Source organism: Bombina bombina, chromosome 2, assembly GCF_027579735.1.
Source record: "Bombina bombina isolate aBomBom1 chromosome 2, aBomBom1.pri, whole genome shotgun sequence".
Lineage (NCBI taxonomy): Eukaryota > Metazoa > Chordata > Amphibia > Anura > Bombinatoridae > Bombina > Bombina bombina.
In genome coordinates this window covers 142,812,090-142,830,183 of record NC_069500.1, presented here as the reverse complement: position 1 = coordinate 142,830,183, position 18,094 = coordinate 142,812,090, and the positions used below count along the sequence as shown (strand labels likewise).

At 38.1% G+C, this 18,094-nt stretch overlaps 1 protein-coding gene across 1 annotated transcript in view; it reads left to right on the top strand.

Annotated features, from left to right (window-relative positions):
- Positions 1-18,094, top strand: part of DHX29 (DExH-box helicase 29) — a 302,630-nt gene that overhangs the window by 18,115 nt on the left and 266,421 nt on the right. Inside the window, exons 2-4 of the mRNA XM_053701278.1 lie at positions 4,789-5,002; positions 15,289-15,362; positions 17,408-17,521. Of these exons, the coding sequence (XP_053557253.1) occupies positions 4,819-5,002; positions 15,289-15,362; positions 17,408-17,521 (372 nt within the window). The 5' untranslated portion in view covers positions 4,789-4,818. The remainder of the gene's footprint in view (positions 1-4,788; positions 5,003-15,288; positions 15,363-17,407; positions 17,522-18,094) is intronic.

The window sequence follows — 18,094 nt, the reverse complement described above, 5'->3', positions numbered from 1 at the left end:
GCTAGTAATTTACCTGCCCTATTGCCTTCATAGAATAATTTTTGTTTGATTTTGTGTGTGATAGCTTGTTGTTCCTGGGCTAAGAGGGTTTTCAATTTAATTCTTGTATTTGTTAAGTCTTGTGAAATCTGAGAGTCAGTAGGTGTTTTTTTTATGTAAGAGGTCAAGTTTGGATAATTGTTCCGTTAATTCCGTATACCTGAGGCGTTCTATTTTCTTGAGCTGCGCTTTGCGTTTAATCAACTCTCCCCTCATATAACACTTGTGTGTTTCCCATAAAGTGGGGGTGTTAATGTCTGGAGTAGCATTAATTACAAAAAATTCCTTAAGGGATTTTGTTAATGCATCTATATGTTCAGTTTTATGCAGTATGGTGTCATCCAATTTCCATATAAATTCAGACTTTCTGGAGTTTGGCCATTTTAATGAGAGTATTATAGCAGAATGATCAGACCACGTAGTGGCTTTAATTTGGGAGTTTGAGACGTGTGAAAGGCCGATTTGGTTAGCAAAAAAGTAGTCTAATCTGCTGTACATTTTTGTAGGGGCCGAGAAAAACGTATAGTCTATTCTGTCTCCGTGAAAATATCTCCAAGTGTCATAGAGATTGTGATCTCTTAAGTTTTTCCATAAAAATTGCGCCGTTCTATTGGATACCCTAATATTGGCATTTGAGCTGTCTTTTAGTGGTTGGATAGGAAAATTAAATCCCCTCCTAATATAACAATCCCTTTGGCCATATCTACAAGTTTTTGGAACATTTTGCGGAAGAAGGGGATATGTTGAACATTGGGGGCATATATGTTAATTAATAAAACTGGGGTACCATACAAAAGCCCAAAAACTCCCAGGAAGCTCCCCTCTGCATCTTTGGCAGTGTGTATGTGGTGGAAAGCAATATATGAAATAATATACTGACTCCTCTTTTTTTCTGAGAGTCCGAGCTGTGATAATGCTGGGTAAAATGGGGGCCCAGATATTTGGGTTCCCGGAATCTTTTAAAATGTGTCTCTTGTAAAAACAAGATATCTGCTCGTCGTTTGGAAAGGTCGAGCAATGCCATTGAACGTTTATTTGGTGAATTGAACCCCATAACATTCTGGGAAATTATATGGAGGTTACATGTCATGATATTGTGTGTCCGTTGGGGTATCTGTCATACATGTTCCGACTATAGATTAAATGCTGTATGCATATAGAGATCGTATCCTTTTGAGTGCAGGAGAAACCTGTAAAGATTAAACTTGAGCAGAAAACATTGAAAAATACAAATAATAACAATAACTTTAACAGTAAATTTCTAATAACTAACATATATTATCTTAAAATACAAATTCCAGGGGAATCTTAGAGTAACCGTATGTCTCAATATCTTAAAGAACTATAATCTAGTTACACCGAGCAATATATTGTAGCCTCTAAATGGCTAACTAAGAGAGTCCTCTACAAATTCTAGTAAAAGTTTCTCAACTGTAACAAAACCAGCTTCACCGCGTAGCGGGAATTATGTCCACAAGAATTTCTAATGTAAACATGTTTACTCACAGTACCAGTCAGTCTCACTCAGGATGAGTCTGGATCCGAATCTTCTCCATGTCTGGATGATGCTGAAGACCCAGCCTCCCTGCGCTGTGTATTAGTGTCCATAGAGTTCTGTTTTGGGGAGAATCTACATTTTTTTGGAGGCTGAACCGTGTTCCAAGTCTCTCTCTTCTTCTCTGCTTGAGATCTTCTGTTTTCTGCTAATGACTCCTGTTGCTCCTGTGGTAATGGAGGTGGAGCCAGGTCCATTAGTTTACAGAATTGAAGAATTTCTTGTGGCCTGGAGCAGATGATCCTTCTGTTGTTGTGGAGCACCATGAGTTGGAGCGGAAAACCCCATCTATACGGGATCTTCTTGTTCCTGAGAATGGTTGTTAATAGAGATAATTCTTTTCTTCATTGTAAAGTGTGGACTGCAAGGTCAGCATAAAACTGCAAGACCACCCCACGGAATCTCACTGGTTGTTTTTTCCTTGATGCCGCCATAATATTTTCCTTTTCTTGAACGTTCTTAAATTTAATAATAATATCTCTGGGAGGTGCTGTATCAGGTGGCTTGAGCCGCAGTGCCCTGTGAGCCCTTACCCACTGAATGTTGACTGCATTAGGGTCATCCAATAGATACAGGTACAGGTATACTGGGAAATCTTTCGGGAGAACAGGTTCTGGAGTACCCCTTATTCTTATATTTTTCCTCCTACTCCTATTCTCCATGTCCTCCATTTTATCTTGTAGAGCAAGGATCAACTCTGATTGTTGTTCAATGGTCTCTTGTATAGATGTCATATCCTCCTTAACCATGTCCTGGTTATCTTCTAAGGCTTCTACTCTAAAGCCCATGGTGTGCACATCTTGTTTTATTTCCATCAGTTCTTCCCTGATACATGTTCTAACAATTTTAGCAATGTCCTGGGTGGAAGACAGGGAGGAAAGGAGATGTGTAGGTATTTGAGTATGCTCATCCGTGGTAGGTGCAACTTTATCTTGTGAAGGGGTAGGTGGGTGTGGAGACAGAGCTTTTGTTTTCAGGCATTCTAGTTCCTTTCTTTCTGAAGGGCTAAAAAAGGAGTTAACAATCTGACCTTTAGACTGCTGTGGCTTAGTAGCTTTAGCTGGCTTTATACCTTTCTTTGAAGCCATATTATAGAATATTACAGTGCAGCACTTATAGGTTGATTCTGGGTTGCAAATATAATGCTAGTGTTGTCTCAGCTAAAAGCTGCAGGCGTGTTTATTTTAATGATTCCTTTTATCTGTGAGCAAGTATCTCCGCACTTTAACCCTTACAGTTTATTGGGCTCAGCCACTGACTATTTGTTATTACTAGCTATGGTATAATAAGGGAATTTGACTCCTTATTGTCGCCAGCAGTGTCACCCACAAAAGGTATTGCCGTCTGTATAACTCCCGGTGTTGGTCTTAAGCTCCCCAGGGTGCAAGACTTACCCTGATAACTTGTGAATTGAAAAGTTTGTCTGTTGCTGTTGGTCCGTCTGTGCCTCTGATGTTAATGCTGCGCCACACTGAATCCAAGATGGCCGCTCTGGATCGAGAAAAAAGCAGCTTCTAATTTGTCCAGATGACTCCGGAGTGATATCGGAAGTGTCACTGAGGACTCCCAACTCGATTACTCCATTGTTGGTGTTTGTGGGCTCATTGGAGCCGTCTGAAAAAACGGTGTCTTACGGTTCTCAGCAAGGAGCTCTGGGCTTAAGCAACCATCTCTGTTGCGGCCGACTCCGCCCCCCCTAAACCTTCTTTTAATTGAATCCTCCAATCACAATGACATCCTCGGTCGGTTTGCGAGCGTGCAGAAGATAATGCACATGCGCATTATCAAAACAGAACCATCACCCTTTGAAAAATCAACGAGCATCTGAAAACATCAGAGAAGGAGACAGAGGAGGGGGAGGAGTTTGGCAGTCATATTTTCAAGGAATAAGCCTATCTATTTTCGGTGATTACTCAAATACCGTTAGAGCTCATCAACATCGATGCAGTGTAGCTTCATCTTCTATTCCGGATCTATGGTATGGCCTTAAGTTACCGCGGGTGTTGACTGTCCCTTTAATACAATGCTGAGCTCTACATACACTAGCATAATGACCTATAGACATAATCACAGTCATTAATCAGTTTGTGATTATATCTACAGTATATATTAGTAGCAAGGGTGTGTGATTATGGCTGTATTTCAGCACTGTGTTTCTGGCTGTATAATAGTAGAGTGTGTGTGCGACTGTGTCTATATTTCATTAATACAAAAGTTTTCAGCCACTCAACTTTTTTTAAAACATGGACATTTTTATATGTTACTACGTAGCGTTTTAAAACATACAAAATATATATTTTACGCCCTTCACAGTCACTTAATCATGTTTAAGACCCTGGGAGATGCTGAAATGTCCCTTTTATGTGTTCTGCTTGCAAGCTGCGGTTCTGCAGCTCACAACCTTTAACACATAGCTGTCTTGGAGTCAGTAATGCAAAAATCACATTATAACAAATGAAAGCATGGATTTTTTTCTTTTCATAAGAATGTCTGTTTAATGTGTTTAATCATGATTAAGAGTCTGGGAAGAGATTTAAGTTTCTGGTTTGTTTTAGACCCTTAATAAGTAACTAATAAAGGTGTTTTAAAAAAAAATAAAAACATGTTTAGTGAATAGAAATATTGTTTACTTCCTTGATTGACTTGGCAACCTAATTTTTCTGTGTTTGCAAATATATAGGTTCTAAATGCTGTTTTCAGTACTTTATTTTCAATATTTCAGTAATCATTGTGTGTTTCTGGGTATTATAGAGTGTGTGCATGAGATTATGTCTATATTTCAGTTATCAGTATGTGTGTGTATGTTAGTATAAAGTGTGTGACATGGGTGAGTGTGTGATATGTATTAGACTGTAGATCAGTTGTATGTGTGTGTTTATAGATGTATACTCCATATAAGTGTGTCTGCAAAAAAAATGTGTATATATATATATATATATATATATATATATATATATATATTGTTCCCAGCTGTGCATTTCTGTGTTTTAGCCTATCTAGGTATGCTTTTCAACAAAGGAAACCAAGAGAATTGTAATTTTGATAACAGAAGTAAATTGAAAAGTTTTGCTTTCTCCAGAATGCAACCTACTAGAAAAAAATGTGTAGGTTTCAGTTAGTGCAAGATAAGGAAATGCTCTATCTACAGCTATATTCATTTTTACACTTCATACATTTTTTGCCTTCATACGCAGATACACACGCAGTATTGGGGAACTAAAATCATGGGAGGTAAAAATAAGAAAACACGACACGGCAACTCTGGTGCTCTCCAGAATGTCATCACTGCTGCTAACCGGTCTCGTGCGCCTGCTGAAGCTTGCACCGCGGGGGAGGACACATCTAAGAAACAGACCCAGAAACCTGCTAACACCAGCAGTGCATGCAAAGATCCCAGAAGCAAGCAAGGTAACATGGGAAGGTGTATAAATATTGCATAATTAGCTAGTCTGGTTTTTACAGTAGGGGGCTATGTAGGTAGAAAAATAAAGGCAGGCAAAATTGCTAAGAAAGTCAAAGTGTTTGTTTTTTATTTACTTATTAAAGGGACACTCAAGTCAAAATTAAACTTTCATTATTCAGATAGAGCATGCAATTTTAAAGAACTTTCCAATTTACTTCCATTAAAAAGAAGTACACAGTCTTTTTATATTTAAACTTTTTGAGTCACCAGCTCCTATGAGCATGTGCAAGAATTTACAGAATAAGCATATATGCATTTGTGATTGGCTGATGGCTATCACATGGTACAGTGGGAGTGAAAATAGACATAACTTTTAAAATTGTCATAAAAAAAATCTACTATTCATTTCAAGTTCAGACTAAGTGCTATTGCATTGTCTTGTTATCTTGCATTTGTTGATTATGCAAATCTACTGTGTTGACTGGTCCTTAAACGTTTGGTTTAAAGGTGCTTAGCAGTAAAAATAAACTGCTTGGTATTAGTATAGCAGTCTATTTAGTCATCACCCACTAATAAAATAATGCTTTTAAACCTTTCATCAAAGATGCATGATCGCTATAACCACTTCAGTTCCACTTATGCATTGCAGGCTTTGAGGAATGTGACATACTATGTGGATCAGTGTATAGTCTTTATTGTGAATGAGATCAGCTGTACATTTAATAAATAAAAAAGTTTTTTCTGTAGTAAGACATGTTGCAGACCTTTTAAATACTTAAAGGGACATAATACTCATATGCTAAATCACTTGAAACTGATGCAGTATAACTGTAAAAAGCTGACAGGAAAATATCACCTGAGCATCTCTATTTAAAAAAGGAAGATATTTTACCTCACAATCTCCTCAGCTCAGCAGAGTAAGTTCTGTGTAAAAAGTTATACTCAGCTGCTCCCAGCTGCAGGTAAAAATAAAAACAAATGAAGAAATGAACAGCAGCCAATCAGCATCAGCAGTGCTGAGGTCATGAACTCTTACTGTGATCTCATGAGATTTGACTTAACTCTCATGAGATTTCATAGTAAGCTTCCTTTACCTGATTGGTGAAATAATATGAGAGTTCACGAAGCTCATCCTTTCAGTTGTCCCAGGACAGACACACTAAAATGCTGCTTAGAAATCCTTTACAATGGGAGGTGGCTACTGAGGAACTTTTGAGGTAAAATATCTTTCTTTTTTACATAGAGATGTTCAGGTGATATTTTCTAGTCAGCTTTTTACCGCTATGCTGCATCACTTTCAAGTGTTTAAACATTTGGGTATTATGGCCCTTTAAATAACAATATTATAAAAGAGTCAAAAATTTAGATATCAGTCAACTATCTCAAAAAAGAAAGGGAGTTCAGCACATTTTTCTATTTATTATAAAAATGTAATTCTCAAAATTAAAAACTATTTCAAACATATGCATAATTCACTTTATTTTTTGTGTTTTATATGAATTTGTTTTCCATTATATATAAGATTTATGGAGCAGTTAATCATTTTATGGAATGAAAAAAGGTTAAATACTTTTTTCCTCAAGGCGGAACATGCTGTGATCCGAGATGCCATCGCAGAAAATGCAGCATGTCTGCAGAAAGAATAGGGAACATGAAGGAACTGTTAGCTCTTTTGCTTTGCAGCCCTGCTCCACATCAAGCTTTTCTCTTCAAACAGTGCATTGCTCTGGCTGCACTGTGTAAGGTTTTGTTAATGCAGTGCAGTCAGAGTGAAGTGCTGTTTGAAGAGAACAGTCAAATACAGAGACGTGCTGCACAGCGGCAGCGCATTAATTGATGTCTGGTTCTCAGATTTTTTTTCCCAACCATGCCCCTAGCCTTTCCCAGTCTGCAAAGCTGGGAATCCCGAATATTGTTCTTATGAGCAATGCACCTATAGATACATTTTTACCTTATAAGTATGTGATGTTAGACCAAAGGCAACAGAAACAAATGTATTAAAGGGACAGTCTACACCAGAATATTTATTGTTTTAAAAGATAGATAATCCCTTTATTACCCATTCCCTAGTTTTGCATAACCAACACAGTTATATTAATATACTGTTTACCTTTGTGATTATCTTGTATCTAAGCCTCTGCAAACTGCCCCTTATTTTAGTTCTCTTGACAGACTTGCATTTTAGCCCATCAGTGCTGGCTCCTAGGAACTCCACGTGCGTGAGCACAGTGTTATCTATATGAACCACATGAACTAACACCCTCTAGAGCTGAAGTTCTCTCAAAATGCCCTGAGATGAGAGGTGGCCTTCAAGGGCTTAGAAATTAGCATATGAACCTCCTAGGTTTAACTTTCAACTAAGTATACCAAGAGAACAAAACAAAATTGGTGATAGATGTAAATTTTAAAATAGTTTTAAATTACATTCCCTATCTCAGTGATTTTTAACCTTTTTTTTGCTGTGGCACACTTTTTTACATTAAAAAATCCTGTGGCACACCACCATCCCAACATTTAAAAAAAATCACACATTGTATATATGTATGTATATATATATATATATATATATATATATATATATATATATATATATATATATATATATATATATATACACATACACACACACACACATACTATATGTATTGTGCTGTTATGCCATGCCTCCTACAAACTACCCCTGCACTGGGAGTAAAAAACAAGCAAAGTTTAAAAAATATGTCACACTGTTGTCAGTCTGCCGTGGCACACCTGAGGATCTCTCACGGCACACTAGTGTGCCACGGCACACTGGTTGAAAAACACTGCCCTATCTGAATAATGAAAGTTTGTTTTGGACTAGACTGTCCCTTTTAAATAGTTATTTTAAAAAATTAACACTTTTTTTTTTTTCTGCAGTTAATTTGCGATGCAATTTTAAGCTGCTGCAATATAGTCTAAAGCTTTAAAAATTGCTTTATGCTCCAGATAATCAATGCATTGCAATTTAGCTGGTGCTTTAGTGTAACTGCTTAATTAAAAAAATTATTTAACTTCAAAATGACCTGCCTCTAGGTATTTTTTTTGCCTTTCTATTACAACTTGCAGGAAATACACACTTGTGCACAACTAATTCTGATATAGTAATAATTACTGTTAATAACAACGTTCTTAGCTATATTGGTGGACAAAAAAAACCAAGCCTGGCAAGAAAACATTGATTTATTCAGCACTGGAAAAATAATTAAAACGATTTTTAAAAAAAAGTAAATAAATAATATGACGATTAAATTTTGAAATACTGTTTCCCTTCTTAATATGAGGAGAGTCCACGGCTTCATTCCTTACTTGTGGGAATACAGAACCTGGCCACCAGGAGGAGGCAAAGACACCCCAGCCAAAGCCTTAAATACCTCCCCCACTTCCCTCATCCCGAGTCATTCTTTGCCTTTTGTCACAGGAGGTTGGCAGAGAAGTGTCAGAAGATTTTGGAATAGTTCCTTATGGAGGGTAGTACCCTTCGACATGGGACTGGAGTTTTAAGTTGTCTTGTCAGCCTCTCATTGAGAGCATTGACGAAAATTAGAGTTTGGAGATGCAGGGAGAGTCTTTCTGCGAACCCATCCAGACTCAGATTAACAGCTCCTTAAACAATCAGCGTTGAGAAGTTTTGCTGCCTGCTTTCTTCACTCAAGTCCATGTCAGAAGCGCTGCTACAATCTGTCAAAGTTGAAGGACTGTGTCACTGTTCCACGGCATAGATTCCAGTAAGATTGTTTCATTATTTTACACACATGTTAATGATAGAAGACCGGGTCACAGTGGGACTCCTTTATCTTTATAGAATCAAGGGTTAATGTCTCCTGAGGGGGATTATTGAACAGTGTTTTTTTTAATCATATTTGTTATGTTATTCCGACTACGTACAGGTTATTTTCATTTTGAGAGCTGCGCAGTTTCTTTACATTAAACTGGCTTGCTTTTTCCATAGCAGGGGCAGGTCCTGCATGAGCACAATGTGACCGGGAAGAGGAGCTTCTTCTCTTTCTGTCTGGGTCATAGGAGGTGGTGAGTGCCCAAGCCATTGGAGGTATAAGGTGCCAGTTGTTTTTCCTTTCTATAATTTGATTTAGATGAGTTATGGAGGATTCTGATAATTTAGAGGGGGATCCCTCCAATACAGAATTTGATACCTGTGTATATTGTGAAGAGGCCCGGGTAATCAGCCCGCTCAATTATATTCCGTATGCCGCAATAGAGTGTTCTCATCAACCAATGTTGAGATGTTAAAGAACCATTGAGCCATCCGCCTCTGAGGACTCTTCGTCCAGTGAGGTGTGTTCCCTTGATTCTGTTCCTACATAAGCAATTTTCCCGAGTTACGATCCTCCTTCGCCTGTAAGGGGTTTGTTTCCACCAGAGGTTACTACGCAGTTCCGCATGGCCATCTCTACGGCCTTAGCAAGGTTACATGTTCCTGCTATGCGCAAGCGAGGGGTTAGTCCGGGCTCTCCTGTCCAAGGACAATTGGTGTCCGATCAGTCCTCTAGGGATGCGGTTCCCTCTGAGGCCTACAGAGGGAGAACCTTCAGGTTTGGAGTCTGCTGACTTGGGTCCTCTGACTGCAGAGGGCTTAGCATTTAGATTGGCACGCCTGCGTTTACTTCTGAGAGATGTCTTGGCGATGTTAGAGGTTTCCAGTACTGCTCCGTCAGTTGAATATCTGTCCTAAATCAGATAATGATCTTAACTAAGACGAGTGGAGGATGGTGATATTCCTTGTTGTCTTGTTTTATTTTTGTTTTATCGTTTATTTTAAATCCCAGTTCCGAGCTCTATGGGGGGTTGTGTCGTATGACAGACAGGACCAGTTTATCACTGTGGGCGCTTGCCTTTTTCTTTGCTATTCCGTTCCGGATAGTTTTTTGGTTTTTTTAGCTCTGGATTGTTTTAGAAACTCTTCTTAAAAAGACATTTCGTCACATGGGATTTTTGATTCTATTGACTTTGATGGTCGAGGTATTCTGAGACTTCCGGTGGAAGCTTAGAGATTACTGCTTGGGGTGATAGTTCCCTCAATATTTTAGAGAAACATTTTAAGCCTCTGAGCTTAATTTCTTTACTTTGATTATTCAGTTATTCTAGCTTTGCTGGAACTTAAGAAGTTTCGTTTTAGCATGGGAGTGTTTGGGAAGATACGTTGTATCCTAGATGACAGACCGGACCTGTTGTGGATACTAGTTAGGTCTGTTCCTTTTTTTTACTTAGGAGAAGGTGTGTTTTCTTCCAGATTCCGGTCCAGGTACAGCAGGACCGTCTATCCTAGTTAACAGGCTGGACCTGTTTAGGTATTATCTGGGGTGGGCGCTTGATACTGGATCATATGGTTTTAGAGGCTGGAACTAGGCTTCTTTCTGGTCAATTGTCTTCTCAGAGAGGGAAGTTTTTTTTCAAGTGACCTTTGCAGTCATTGTCCTGGTATCTTTCGCACTGTGGGAATGTTTTCCTCCATTGTTGGTGCATGCCCTAATAGGGGGATGGTCTTACCTTCCTAATTGGGTTCTAGGATGTTTAAGAAGAGCTGATTAGTTCTTAATTTCATTAGAGAAGGTTCTCCCTTCCTTTGATTAGGAAGAAGGTTGTCCTTCCTGGTTCATCCTTTTTGAGCAATCCGGTTCTTAGGAACCGTATCCTACAGTAAACCTCGTTCTGATCCTATGGTTTCCTTCTTGGGATCTGGGGGTTCAGGTGGCAGTATCCTGCTTACAGATTTTACAGTAGTTCCCAGGTCTCGGTTTTTATGGGTTTCTTACCTTTGCCTGCTAATAGACCTTTTGGGTTTTTATTGTGTCTTTTCGATCCTCAGAGTTGGATCTAGACTGGAGATACTTCTGGTCTTCAATTGATGCGGGGGTGGAGAGTGATATACACAGCCGAGGCTGAGACTTCGGCATGGAGTTGGTGTAGCTGTCTTCACAGACTTACATGGAATACCGGTTGGGGAAATCAATCCCAATGTTCCGTTCAGATCTCCCTGTTCTGAGAAAGTTTTCTCTTAAGCTCTTCCGGGGCGGTTTTGACCTTTGTTGCTTCCTTGTCCATGGGGAGAGAGTGTCCTAGGGAGGTCCGTGAGTTGGGAGTTTTCTTTCAATTATTCCTTTTGTTCCTCAGCGAGCATTCTGCTTGGAGGATTTGTTCTTCTGGGTTCATACCAGATGGGACCTCTCAATAGGGAGACCATTTTTTAGAGATCTTTTTTTGGAGTAGGAGAGTTCCTCCTGCGAACTCCTGCTAAATGGGGGGGGTCTCAGTTTGATGGTGGGAGGAGGCCCACTTCGGCTCATTGCCAGCGACCCTCTCTATGAGCATACTCCTCAGGATCAGATGTCCCCTACCATCATTCCCTGCTCGAATGTTTGTATCTGATGGGGAAGAAGATCAAGATTTCAAGGCATCAGTGTTAGCTCCACTGCTTCTATAGCAGAGGGTGGGTTTGAACCCAGGTGGGGCTCCGGCCTTTTAATCCAGACTATGCTAGACATCTAGCATTATTTTGAGGTTTCTTTTTAACCTTCTTCTCTTTCGGCCATGTCACGCTTTGTTGTGGATGGTTCGATTCTTGCAGGAGCACGGTTTGCTCCGTTTATATCTACGAGTTGTATCGAAAGTTTAGGGGCTTCGCCTCAATGGACCTTATTACAGGGATTTGCTGGAGCAGGGTCCTTGTGTTCATCACAATCTGGATTCTCTGAAGGCTGACTGAGTGGAATTGAAACGCTTAGTCTTAGCCATGAGAAGTTTTGTGGATACTCTGGTATTAGCTAATAAGAAGGTGTATCGTTGCAGCCATCATAAGGGGTGCAGGACTTACTTTTTCTGGTATGAAGAGGGGGGATTCCCCTGGCATAAGGCCAGGTTTTCCAGGATCCTTTCTCAAGGATGCTCTGGAGAAGGGCCTTTTCGGTTGGCTCCCTTAGGGGACAGATTTCAGTCCTGTCTTTTTACTGCTCGAGAGGCTCTCAGAGCTTCTAGATGTCCAGTCTTTGGTTCAGGCTTTGACTAGATCAGGCCTGTGTTTAGATCTAGTGCTCCTCTTTGTAGTTTACATCTTGTTCTAAGTTTTGCAGAAGGCTCCGTTTGGGCTTATGCATTGTTTTGACATTAAAAATTTCTGCCTTCGAAGGTTCTTTTTCTACTGTCTATTGCTTCGGCGTGCAGAGTTCTCTGAGATGGCTGCCTTGCATTGTGAGTTACATTACCTAGTTTGTCATGCGGCTAAGGCTGTTCTTTGTACTGGGTTAGGTTTTCTTCCTACGTTTTTTTTTTCAGATCACAACATTAATCAGGAGATTGTGGTTCCTTCCGTGTGTCCTAATCCTTCTCTTAGAAGGAGCGGTTATTTCATAACTTGGATGTGGTTCGGGCCTTGAAGTTCTATCTTCAGACTACAAGGGTGTTTCGTCAGTCTTTTTCCTTGTTTGTGTCTATTCTGGGAAGTGTAGGGGCAGGAAGCTTTTTTGTTTTTCTGGTTGAGGAGCGTTACTCGCTCAGCTTATGAGGGAAACAAGCCTCCTCAGAGGGCTCGTTCAACTAGAGCTGTGGTTTCCTCTTGGGTCTTTTGAGAATAAGACCTCTATGAATAGATTGTAGGGCGTCTATCTGGTCTTACTCACATACTTTTTCAAGATTTTACATATTTGGCATTTTTGCTTTGGCAGAAGCAGCTTTTGGGAGAAAGGGTTTTGCAGGCTGTGGTGCCCTCAGAAAAAGGTCCGCCCCTCTTTTACCCTCCCGTTTTTCATTTAGTTTCCTCTAGAGCAGCGGTCGCCAACCAGTGGTTCTTGACACCATCAAGCAGGAATTAATCTCCTCTGATGTTGTCACCCCCGTTGTGCCGCAACTCCCTACAGTGCCTGGCTGGACATCAGTGAAAAGTACTGCGCAACTTGCGTAGCTAGATTGTATTTTTAACTCCTCTCACCCAGCGCACTGCTGAGAGGAAGATGCTTCCATTCTAAAGCCAGCAGAGGTTGGTATAGTCTTGGCTTGAAATAGTGGAAATAAAGTATATAAAAAAAGAAAATCTTTAAAAAAAAAAAAAAATTCTCTCATATTTAATTTATTTTTTTTCCCTTTACCTGTGTGTAGTAGTTTTCCTAATTCCGTCAGATGGACTTACATCATTGTTTGTCTTCCTCCCCTCCATCTTTTTTTTATTAAATATTTTTAATTCTAATAATTTTATTCCACCTGAATTCCAGTAATTGCCATCCAGCAGATCAGCCATATCCCACCAGTATTATAGTAATTGCCAGAAATATCAGTCGTAGTTAGCTCACATCCATATTGAGAGCTTTCTGATATAAACTTAATTTATGACTCCGATGTCTGTCCATAATCATAAGCAGTTTTGAATAATAATAATAATTTCTAACTGAGGAGGTAACTTGGAAGTCTTGTGGTCCTTTTAAACATTCTTTTTTGTCCCCATTTTCTGCCTCTGTTTCCAGCTCAAAAGTTGGCACTCACCATTCATCTGTCATTTGGAAGTATTCTCTCAGTTCTGTCATTCAATTAGTTAATTCCAAAAAATAATTCTTAAAAATGTGTAAATATATACATAATGTAAACTTAGCTATGGTTATACAAGTTATATACAGTTGGTGTGTGTGTGTATATATGTATATGTATATATATATATATATATATATATATATATATATATATATATATATATATATATATATATATATATATATATATATATATATATATATATATATATATATATATACATATACATATACACACACATTATAAAAGTTTGTACCTTTTTAAAAAAAAAAATCATGTTAGTGGTCCACAGGATTCAAAATTGTGAGTTTAGTGGTCCCTGAGGTCTGAAAGGTTGGCGACACCTGCACTAGAGCTTGGGTATATGTTTCCCACAAGTAAGGAATGAAGCCGTGGAATCTCCTCATAAACGGAAGGAAAGGAAATGATCTGGTAAGCATAATTTATGTTTTTCTTCTTAATGAGGAGAGTCCACGACCCCTGCCCGAATTCTCTGTTGGGCGCACTTAAATTTGGTTTTGTTCTTCTGGTACCATTTATACCCTGATATTTCTCCTACTGTTCCTTGTTCCCTCTGCAGAATGACTGGGGGATGAGGGAAGTGGGGGAGGTATGTAAGCCTTTGGCTGGGGTGTCTTTGCCTCCTCCTGGTGGCCAGGTTCTTAATTCCCGCAAGTAATGAATGAAGCCATGGACTCTCCTCATACAAAAGTAAAGGAAATTATCTGGTAAGCATAATTTATGTTTTTTAAATGGAACAAATAAAAAGTGAGTACACAGTGTGACTTTACTTCAGGTATATAGTTCCTAAGTTGCTCAGCTTTGATAATTTAATGTAATTGTGTAATCAGTTAAGTGTTTATCTTTTCCATAATAAGTTAAAGGGCTACTAAACCCAAATTCTTTCTTTCATGATTCAGATAGAACATACAAATTTAAACTACATTACAATTTACTTCTATTATTTATTTTGCTTCATTTTTTAGATATCCTTAGTTGAAGAAAAAGCAATGCACATGGGTGAGCCAATCACATGAGGCTTCTATGTGCCGCAACCAATCAGCAGCTACTGAGCATATCTAGATATGCTTTCAGCAAAGAATATCAAGAGAATAAAACAAATTAGATAATAGAAGTAAATTAGAAAGATGTTTAAAAATGCATTCTCTTTCTAAATCATGAAAGAAAAAATGTGGGTGTCATGTCCCTTTAACAGTCCTGATTAGTTAAAGGGACAGTCTACCCCAGATTTTTTTATTGTTTTAAAAGATAGAAAATCCCTTTATTATCCATGCCCATTTTGCATAACCAACACAGTTATATTAATATACGTTTTACTTCTGTGATAACCTTGTATCTAAGAATCTTCTGACAGCCCCCTGATCACATGACTTTTTATTTATCTTTTGATTTGCATTTTAGCCAATTAGTGCTGTTTTGTGCTGACTCTTAAATAACTCAACGGCCGTGAGCACAATGTTATCTATTGTTTACATGTACTCGCTGTCTCATGTTGTGAAAAAACAAATAAAAAGCATGTGGTAAGAGGCTGTCTGTAGTGACTTAGAAACAGGCAAACATTTAGAGGTTTAAAGGTTATAAAGTATATTAATATAACAATGTTGGCTGTACAAAGCTGGGGAATGGGTAGTAAAGACATTATCTATCTTTTTAATCAATAACAATTTTAGTGTTGACTGTCCCTTTAAGTGAATACTACTTGTATTTTACATTTTAGGTCCTAAAACGTACAGCTTTGCATCCTCAACTGATTCTGCTGGCAATATAAATCGAGATAAGTCTATACTGAAGGTAAGTAAAAATATATTGATTTCTAGTTTGCCAAGTGCTATATTGTAGCTTCCATCTATCAGTGAAACCTGCGATTGTAAATTTTAGTGCATTTCTATATTTTAAATATAATGTAAATTCATATCACAAATTAATTTTACTTTGATTTTTGAGACTTGGTATTTAGAACATTAACTTAAAGGGATAGAAAGGTAAATACTGAAATCTCCATGGGACAATTTCAGTTTTAAATAGAAGCATTTTTTGCAACATACCTTTGAATGACATATGCACATATGCTTTGAGGGCCCGTGCACAAGTGAAACACCACACTTCAGAGAGTCAGTAGCGGCTTGTAGGACACAAACTAAGCTTGAACTCCATGCATATGTGCATATGCCACTGATAATAAACAGTTTATAACTTTTCCTAAAAGCATTTTTTGCTAATAGAGGTATATTACAAAAATGCTTCAATTTAAAACTGAAATGCACCCATACACATTTCAGTTGTGACCTTTCTATCCATTTAAAGCCGTTTGTCTCTACTAAAGTTCTTAGAGACCATGCTTTGTTCAGGCAAGTAGTCATTGTGTCAGCCACCCTGACGTTCTCACACTACTACTACTGAAGCAGAAATATATTTATCTGTTAGGGTGTCCCAAAGACTGTGGCATAGAAACAATTTTGTGTAAAAATTGTGCTGTGTCCTAGGCTTCCTAGAGATCAAAAAGCAAAATCTGTTATTCTAGGTTTTCAAAATGCTGTATATAGCCTCAATCAGTTACTTTCAGCATTAACTGGTTACTGAATTTGCTTTTTGGCCTCTCTGGGGAACCTAGGATAAGCGCAAGTTTCTTAGAGAAGCATGAGGGGTTTAATGTCCCTTTAAAGGTACATAAATCTGTGTTTGGGGCTGTTTGTGTCCACCATAATATTTACATATTACCCTGTCTCTAAATAAAAATACTACTGTTTTACATATACTTTTAATCTTGAACATAGCGTATTTTGCCAGCCCTACCTGATGCCAATCTCTGCAGATGCCAGTGTAGGGCAGGGCAAAGTGCAATGTACTTTCAGCTTTATACAGGGGAAAATGTATTATTTATTATCATTTGCAACTTTTGCTTGCAGAAATGGTTTGCATGAGGGTTTGCTTCTTTTCCTCTCCGTACCTAAGAAGTGGCAAGATCAATCACCCAGACACTCACTCAAGATGATTGACATGCTTTGCTCTTGTGCATTTTGTTGCCCGAGAGCAGGGGACGGCATTGCACAAGAAAGTAACCTATAAAACAAATTGGAGAAGGCGCCACATAGCGTATTACAGCTTTATAAAACAAATACAGCTTTCATGAATGAAAATTCACTCACATTTGGTGGAGCACATCAAAGTGCTAAACTTGCAGGCCAGATCTTTAAGAGTAATCTGGCTAACTCGCCTCCCCTTTCTGGAACTAGGTGATGGGTGTCGATCCAGTGGCGGGCTGAAGAGACTGGATCCAAAGGTTCAAAGTGATGCCAGTATAATCTAACTGCTCAAAACCAAGAACCATCAAAGATGCACAAATAGTATAATAAAAGATAGTGTTTATTATTAAAAACAGTGACGCATTTTACAGTTGCACGCTGTTTCCTTAGGTTGGACACAAGAAAGCAAACCTGTCTGCCTGCAGTCATTATAACTTTTGTTCACATAATAGATAAACTTACCTCTTCCCCTGGCAACTTCCAGCAGTAGGTCAGAATGCACATGTCATTACAGAATTTCACAGAAGCAACACTGAAGGAAGTAAAATTTACCTTTATTTTAAAGTTTAAATAAATTAGAATTTACACCTTAGATTCAGCAAGTCATATGATTAGCGAACCAAATAATGTTTTCCTATAATCAAGAGATCAGTTATGGTTTTCTTCCCATTAGGATTTTGTGATATGTAAATTGATGTTTTTGTTATATACTGTGTGTTTTTTGTTTTGTTTTTTACATGGTTGTAAAAAAATTTTTTAATTACATAAATAAATACAAATGCATTTATTTGCCTATGCATGAATATACAACAGGTTATGATTGACAGTAAGCTGGAGAAGAGGATTATTTCATTAGTCAATGAACATAAAAAGCTGAATTGTAACAAAGGAACGGTGTCTGGAAGACTGACTTCTAAGAAGCTACAGGTTTGTGTCTTTATATTTTTTTTGGTGCTGTTATGACATGTTTTGCATAGGATATTCTTGTCTCAATATATTCTAACTCAGAAAACTCTTTATATTTCATATATTTAGGGAACAAAATGTATTTATATTATTTATATCCCTTAAAATGTATTTTCCTAATATTAAATTTAGCGGTACACTAAACACTATTATTTCTTTCATTCTTTAGAAAGGACATACATTTAAAAAAGATTGAAATTTACTTAATTCTCTTGGTATCCTTAGTTGAAAAACATCAAGTAGGTAGGCTCAGGAGTGTGCACATGTTTGAAGCACTATATGGCTGAATTTTTAAAAGCACTACTGCCATCTAGCACTCAAACGCATTCATGCAAAACTGCTGCCATATAGTTCTCCACACGTGCACACTACCTACAAAGGTATTCTATTTAACAAAGAATGCCATGAGAATTGCATCTGATTTATATCTGATCTTTCTGTATCTGGAGACTTTGTGATTGTGTGGCACCACTTGTGAAATTCTGAGCTATCTGATAAACTGATTTATATTATTTTGAAGTCTTGCAGAATTGT